The sequence below is a fragment of the Chenopodium album genome, chromosome 6 (genome assembly GCF_948465745.1).
Source record: "Chenopodium album chromosome 6, dcCheAlbu1.1, whole genome shotgun sequence".
NCBI classification, from domain to species: Eukaryota; Viridiplantae; Streptophyta; class Magnoliopsida; order Caryophyllales; family Amaranthaceae; genus Chenopodium; species Chenopodium album.
In genome coordinates, this window is record NC_137839.1 from 7024629 (window position 1) to 7032727 (window position 8099).

At 32.8% G+C, this 8099-nt stretch overlaps 1 protein-coding gene across 1 annotated transcript; it reads left to right on the forward strand.

The window, feature by feature from the left end:
- The first annotated feature begins 1223 nt into the window (after window positions 1-1223).
- LOC145634448 (putative peroxygenase 5) lies at window positions 1224-7899 on the forward strand. The gene is made up of 7 exons (XM_081685873.1): window positions 1224-1409; window positions 1524-1616; window positions 1725-1810; window positions 6624-6718; window positions 7071-7196; window positions 7565-7720; window positions 7848-7899. The coding sequence occupies exons 1-7, from the start codon at window positions 1373-1375 to the stop codon at window positions 7867-7869; spliced, it is 615 nt and encodes a 204-aa protein (XP_081541999.1). The 5' UTR covers window positions 1224-1372; the 3' UTR covers window positions 7870-7899.
- Window positions 7900-8099: the final 200 nt, after the last annotated feature.

Genomic DNA, 8099 nt, shown 5'->3' on the forward strand with positions numbered 1-8099 from the left:
GCGGGTCTTTGGTGGGGATTAGATGGGGATAGATATCCAAGTGGGGGGTGAGGCGGGGATGGTTTTGGAGTTGTATCCGGTGGGGCGGGGATGGGGATGAAAATTGGACCCGCCGCGGGGATGGGGATGAAAATATTAGGTGGGGATGGGAAGGCCAACATCCGCCCCGCCCCGCCCCGCCCCATTGACATCCCTACATATATCTTTATGACAGGGGATTCTTGAAACTTATTGATGCAAGCTCATCTTAAGAAATTATTAATCTCATTGATTGAATTGATCCTAATAAGTTTTGTTCACTATTAGATTTTTGTCGTCAGGTGCTGTTTATTAGGAATACTCTTCATAAATCATGCAAATAATTCAGGAATAATTTAATTTTTCTTTGATATTGCCATCTGCAACGGTGACTAATTTAACGACTTTAGTTTGTCATCGTCATTGTTTATTACCAAAAGTTCAAAACCTCAACATTATATTAGTCCAATCTATTCATTATTACTCCCTCGATTTCTTTTTATGTATGTACACAATTAAACTAGGAAATCAAAGTTAAACTAAAGAATTAAACTAGGATATCAAAGTTAAATATGGAAGAATTAAACCAATACAACTATACGAGTATATATTCATGCTGATCTGCTTAAATAAATGGGTCAAAATACCTAAAACAATAACTTCATACTTTGTTTGGAGTCCTACTAAACTAGCACCTTTTTCAAGTCAATCAACCCAACTACACAAATCAAAGTTTGAGTAAAAAGGACATGTAAGAAAACTGGCCCTTCTAACTCTCAAGCATATGTGGATGGTGGGTCTCGAATTAGTGACTTTAACCTTGTTTGGTAAGAACTTTTCAGAAAGATATTAGCTTATTGAGGTCTATTAGAGATTTAAACATTCTAAAAAAGTTTAAGTGTTTGATAAACAACTTATTAAAAGATCATTTTAAACTCAAATAATTTTTTTTAAAAAAAAAAACAAAAGTCATAGTAATTGCTTTTGAATATTTAGCTTTATTAATAACAGTTAACAGTTAAAGTCTATCCGTCAAACCCTTTTATACAACCAGCTAATACAACTAATTATATGAATTAGCTACAAACTAATTACCAAACAGGGTCTATGTGAGCTCTCAAATTCCAATGATATAAAGTAGTACATTCCCACATACCACTAAAGTATTATACAAGTCTCCCCCCCCCCACCAAACAAACAAAAAAAAAAACACCCCATCACTAATAAATAAATATGGGAGTACCATAAATACTGTTTTCTCTCATTCACATTCTCTTTATTTATATCCTATAGTTTCCTCCATTCCTAAAGTGAAAAATAACTCATAGAATTAGCGTCAAATAACTTGTATAACATGGAAGCTTCAAATGGAATTATCAATCATAATGAAGGTATGTATAAAGTAGTTCATTTACAATAATTTTCACTAATAATCATACTCAATTAATGCATTTTTATTCGGGTTTTTTTTTAATAATTAAATTTGTTATTATGTGATTATGTAGTTGAAGGAAGAGGAGAAAATGTGCTCATGAAACATGCTGCTTTCTTTGATAGAAATCATGATGGTTTTGTTTATCCTTGGGAAACCTTCAAAGGTTAGATTAAAAACCAAGTATCTCCTTAAACTTTTTGATTAATTTTTGTTATTACATTTTAAGGAATTTTGGTTATTGATGATATGGGGTATACATACTGTGTTGTAGGAATGCGTGCCATTGGATGCGGGTTGTTTATATCCACCGCTGCCGCCATCGTCGTAAACATGAGCCTCAGCCAGAAAACTCGCCCGGTATCTCTCTCATATCTCTAGTCAACTACGGAGTATAGATCTTACACCGCAATATCACATGTTATCGCTTATTAATGACATTTTCGTAATTTTGTGACTTTTCAAATTTGTTATAGCGTATTATACGTATTATGTTGTATTTCTTATTTTCTTTACTTGTAGAGTCTATTTCTATTACTACTTTTTTTTTAAAACAAAGATTTATTACTACTTCGTACAAGATAGTTTCGATGTATAATTAATCAATTTTACCCATCTTGTTGTCATTAGGGGTATATGATAAATTTTTGTAACAACTCAATGGTATATGATGAATTTAAAAAATTTAATAAGTATTTTAGTAAATAAACAAAATACTCCGGGTATATGGTTAAAAAACCGTTTAATGTTAAATATTACAAAAAAAATAAAAAAAAGAATTTTTTTATATAAATCTGTAAGACTCACTTTAATACAAAGTATTCACTTTATATGTTTAGCCTTGGTTTCTTTACCGATATATATGCGGCCACCACTAGCTAATATTTTCATTTGTGTAATATTGCAACAATCACTGTGATTTTGGTGCGGCCAGGCAGGATGCCAAATCAACAAATGACAAAGTAATCCCTTACTGACTTAGTAACCCCTGACTGACCTAGTAATCCCTAACCTAGTAACCCTTAATAACCCCAAGTAACCCCTAATCAACCTAGTAACCCCAAGTAACCCCTAACTGACCTAGTAACCCCCGACTTAGTAATCCTTAGTAACCTCAAGTAACCCCTAACCGACCTAGTAACCCCAAGTAATACCTAACCGACCTAGTAACCCCCGACTTAGTAACCCCTAATAACCCCTAACTGACCTAGTAATCCCCGACTAACCTACACCACTTGTTGCACATTCACTCCCGTACCCACTGCCCCACGTCGCCAACAACCACGCCACCACCTGACCACCAACTGCAATTAGTGTGACAAAGAAGCAAAAAAACGATGTAAATTAAAAAGGTGAAATTCCTCAAAAAAAAATAAAAAATAAAAATCAAATGAAAAGGCGAAAAGAGAGGAGTATCAAAGAAGATGGAGAATGAAGAATGTTAAGTGTTGGGTTTGGAAAAGATGGGTTGTTGAACACCCCATAAAAGCATGATTTCCTCTTCGATTAACTTCACAAATCCACCATAACACCCTAATTTTACTTTAACATCATCCTAATCTCACCTTCAAATCTGCAATTCACCACAAAGATGAAGACGACGGCGGAGGTGAAGGTCCGATTTGGCTAATTTGTTGGCAAAGATGAAGACAAAGTCGACGGCGACGGAGGTATGGTTCGTTTGGAGCTTTTGCCTTCAAAGATGAAGACGAAGTCGACGACAACGGAGGTATGAGTTGGTCTGGAGCTTCGATGACAACAAAGACGGCGCCGACGATCTAGGTTGGAGCTTGGAGGAGAGGGGAGGAGAGAGAGAGGAGAGAGAAAATGAAAAAAATTAAAAAAAATTATGGCTGGCTGCACAGTAAAGGCATATCAATATATATATTAAAACTCAAAGGCAAGCATTGTAATCTTGCCACGTGTTGTCAATCTCGCCACGTGTTGCCATGTCACATACTATTACCAATCATCAATGTTTCCACACAAAAATTAATAATATAGTATTTAAACCCATGACTTCATCTTCATTAAAGTTAAACTCTAACCATTACTCCAACAACAAATCTTATGATAATAAAGTTGTATTAAAAAGAGTTATTCATGTTCATAAATACAAAAATTTTAATAGCCAACTTATATGTGTATATTTTGACAACAATATAATTATAAAATTAATTTCATTTTTTTCCATTACTCAACCTTTAGTATAAGTTATACACTTATATTTAAGTATTAAAATGTGTAACTCAAATTTAAATAAAGGTTTTTTTTTTTAACTAAGAAATTTGTTACTAGAAGAAATTTTAATGATACGATATAATATTTAATTACTTCATATTAATTAATAATTAACAAATGGTCGATATTGTTTTTATAAAACCACCAATGTATGTAGGTGGCTGGCATGGGCGGTTGCCGGATTGGCTAGGTGGTTGGGCTTTGGCTGGTGGGTTTTGTTCTTAATTTGTTTTTAAATTTTTTAGCCAGTTAAAAAAATAAATAAATAACTCATTCAACCGGTAACCGGTATTTGGGATTGAAGAAAAAGAAGACCCCCCAAAGTTCGGATTATTCCCGAATAAATGAAAGTAGGGATTATTTTTTCTAATTTTTCCTTTTTAATATAGTATTTTTATATGCATACAATGACCCGGGGCAGCGCCCGGGCCAAAAAACTAGTTGTTATATTATTACTTTATATGGTTGTATACCACTAAGAGCACACTTTCATAAACTTCTTTACGTTTGGAAAATTTCTATCATAAATATGAATAGAACAATAAAAGTTGGGATTATTTTTTCTAATTTTTCCTTTTTAATATAGTATTTTTACTAGGATAGATCCCGTGCCATGCACGGTAATTTCAATATTTATCATTTATCATTAGTTTAATACAATTATTTTATTATAAAAAATAATATCAAATTGCAAAATAGGATGAAAGTTCTGTAATTACAATTTTTTTAAATCATTAAAGAAAACGGAGGAAGAAATGTAATAAAAATAACTATGGATTACATTACAAAGTTATAGATAAGATTACATTATTATATTATATGACTTTGTTCCCGTCAAAAAATAAATAAATAAATAAATCTTTGTTGAATGTGTAAAAATGAATATACTTGCCAAATAGAAAAGAAATATTATTGTAAAGTAAATATTAAATTAAATACTTCTCTAAGAAGCTTTGGAAAAAAAAAATTAAAAAAAAAAAAAAAAAAAAACTCCTTTTGGAGGGAAAATTTTTAACCAGGTTATGACAAGTGTCATTTCTGGTTTCGCCTTTAGTATAAGTATATTGATATGCATACAATGACCCGGGGCAGCGCCCGGGCCAAAAAACTAGTTTCATATGTTAAATATTTATAATAGTATAAGTGTAAAAATGATACTCCGAAAAAGTTAATATTGGTAAAAATATTTTATATGGCGAATCTAATAAGATTCCACATGATTATATTTTATTTAATTTATAAATCATATATATATGGTCAAATTAAACAAGAGTGTTGAATAGTGCAATAGTCCATTGTTGCAATTAGGGGTGTTCAAATCCAGGTACCCGGGTTTTCGGGTACCCGAAAACCCGGGTACCCGGAGATTCGGGTACTTGTTAATTTGTCCATGTCCCGACCCGAATATCTCGGGTATCCGGAATTATTCGGGTCGGGACATAGGGTACCCGAATTTTCCAATATGGTATTTTAAATCTCGAGTATCACAACCAAAGAGAAAAGCAGATTTGATGAACAAAGAGGGTGAATCAATAATTTCAATGCTAGAATAATTAAAATGAGAATTATATATAAAACAAATTCTGGAAAAATGAGAAAATCATAACATTCATCAAAATTTGTAATTTACTTCCTTTAATTTTTTTTTATGGGTCAGAACTTACAAGCAATAAATTTTTAATCAAGTATCAATTAAATCATCAAGGTATCAAACTAACTACTATTTGTAATACACCAAAATAGTGGCCTTTTCAATTGGGAATTGAAGACATACTTAGCTTTATTTACACATACAAATTTAATATTAACCCATCATCAACAACCACCTTCTTCACCAGATTGTCATCCACACCAGAGAATTTGAAGAAATTTCCTTGCAGAATATGGATGAAGAAGAATTAGGCTAGCAAATGTGAGGAGAGAAAGAGCACTACGATGTAGTGACTAAAAGCCGATCTACCATCGAATAAGAGGGGGCTGAGCGGCTGACAGCTTAGTCAATGTAGTAGGGTACGGTGCAGTTAGCGTGCGGCGGTGGGATGGAGTGGAGAGGAGAGAGACTGAGCAAGCAAGTGTGAGACTGAGAAAGAGGCTTAAAGAGAAATGACTGCGGGAAAGAGAATGGGAATAAGCTAAAAAGTAAAAACCCTAACTTATTTCAGAAAAATAAATATTTAAAAAAATAACTTCGGGACAGCGGGTACCCGCCTGAGTCAGAATACGGCCCATGCCTCGACCCGAAATTTCAAGTTTTTAGCGGGTCGGGTACCCGACCCGAACAAATGGCAAATATTTTTTCAATTACCCGGTAGTTTTTTTGCGGGTCATCGGGTTTTCGGGACAGGTCAAGCGGGTCGGGTATTTTTGAACACCCCTAGTTGCAATATTATTGAAAGGGAGGAAGCCAAGTATAGTATTAGATCAATCAATATTGATTAATCAATGTGTAATTAACACATGCAAATAATTTAGTGATTTGTTTGAGTAGAAATGTCGGTACACCATACATGAAAGCGCCAAAGCGTGTTGTGAGTTGTATCATGCATGATTTGTTTCAAAGTATTTTGTAGCATACCAATCGTCCTTTAATTTAGGGTACGTTTACATTTACTCAATTTCTTAGTTTAGTTAAGCTCCAATTAGTTTAGTTCAGTTCAGCTCTTAATTTCTCTCTCTCACAGAATATTTAGTTTAGCTCTAATCAGTTCAGTTCAACTCCAATCAATTCAGTTCAGTTCAGTTCAGTTCAGTTCAATTCAGCTCAGTTCAGTAAATGTGAATAGACCCTTAATGTTCAAATATATATTTCAATTCTATCCTCTATTTGTTATGTAATTATAAGTACATTTCATCAAAAATATTCAATGATAAGTATAGTTTCGAAAATTAATTTAGACATTTTAATCTCTATGTAATTGTTGGTTTGTATCAGGGGAAATTTCCTTCTCTGCTTTTCCCTATAGAGGTAAAGAATATAGCCAAAGCCAAACATGGAAGTGATACTGGTGTCTATGATACACAAGGAAGGTATGCCTAAAAAATTCAACTTTTCTTGGCTGTTTTGTTGCATCATTATTTTTTAAGTTAGATAATCGACAATAATATTAATTGAGATGGTAACGAGGAGATTGCCTACAGGAGACTCCATATTAAAACCAATTGTTGATAATTTTTCAATAATCAGGAAAAACTCCCCCTCTACACCTCTAGGTTATAACGTGTTTTTTTTTTTTTTTTCGTCGTTCTTCAATGTGGGACAACTTACATGTAGACAATAATATTGGGTTTTGACATGTATTTATTAAGACCAAAATAGAACATAGCTCCATTTCTCACAATAAATAAGTGTGTGTTGATCTTTTTTGTGTTTTATTCAAAGGTTTGTAGAATCGAAGTTTGAAGATATTTTTAAAACGCATGCAAGGGAAAATTCAAGTGCTCTCACTTCTAAAGAACTTAGTGAAATGCTGAAGGCAAACAGAGAATCAAAGGACTTTGGAGGATGGTTAGCACAACATATCTTAAACTTCTCTGCTCTTAAGTTTTGTATAGAATTGAAATCATATTATATTCGTTCTTTATTATTCTATTCATTCTTTATTTTCATGGGCTCGTTATATTATATTCGTCTACATTCATTTTATTTATATTGGAATATAAATTCTCTCTTTTGAACTAGTATCTCTAGGGGTCTTGGCCAATTAATAATTATATTCCACGTGTGATTGTGAATGGTCTACTAGTACGTCCCTCCTCTTTTCCTTGGTCGTCTAAGATAATTGGGTAGAACAAAAAAAAAATGCACGAAGGTACTTGATATATTTTATGATTCGGATTAGAATAAAAGTAATTCTGTGTTTTTAATTTTTGAAGGTTTGGGGCCTTTGTAGAATGGAAGATTTTGTTTTCGCTATGCAAGGACAAGGATGGGTTGATGCAAAAAGATAAAGTTAGAGGAGTATATGATGGAACCATATTTGAGAAGTTGGAGATGGATAGACAATCATCTTCTAAGAAACATAAACAAGGGTAAAACTTCAAGAAATCATTTGTGTGATTCAATATACAAGTATATATTAAAAAAAATGTAAAGAGCTTTCAATAATTAGTTTATTCTGATTTTTTTTCTTTTTCTTCTTGTTCTTCTCTTCTCTAGTGTTCATGGAGGAGATAAATAAGTTAGCAATGCAGTTGATCTTCAAGTGGTGTACACCAATTCATTGTTGTTGTTATGTATCTAATAGTTGGTTTTGAGTTTATACAATGTTCCTTTTAATAATTATGTGACACTTGTAATTTTATGCACATTATTAGAAGGATTTTGAGATAAATTTCAGCTTCTGACTTTTGAGACCGCTATTTTATTATCAGATGGTAGGGCTTTTTTTTAGAAAGGAACTGATACATA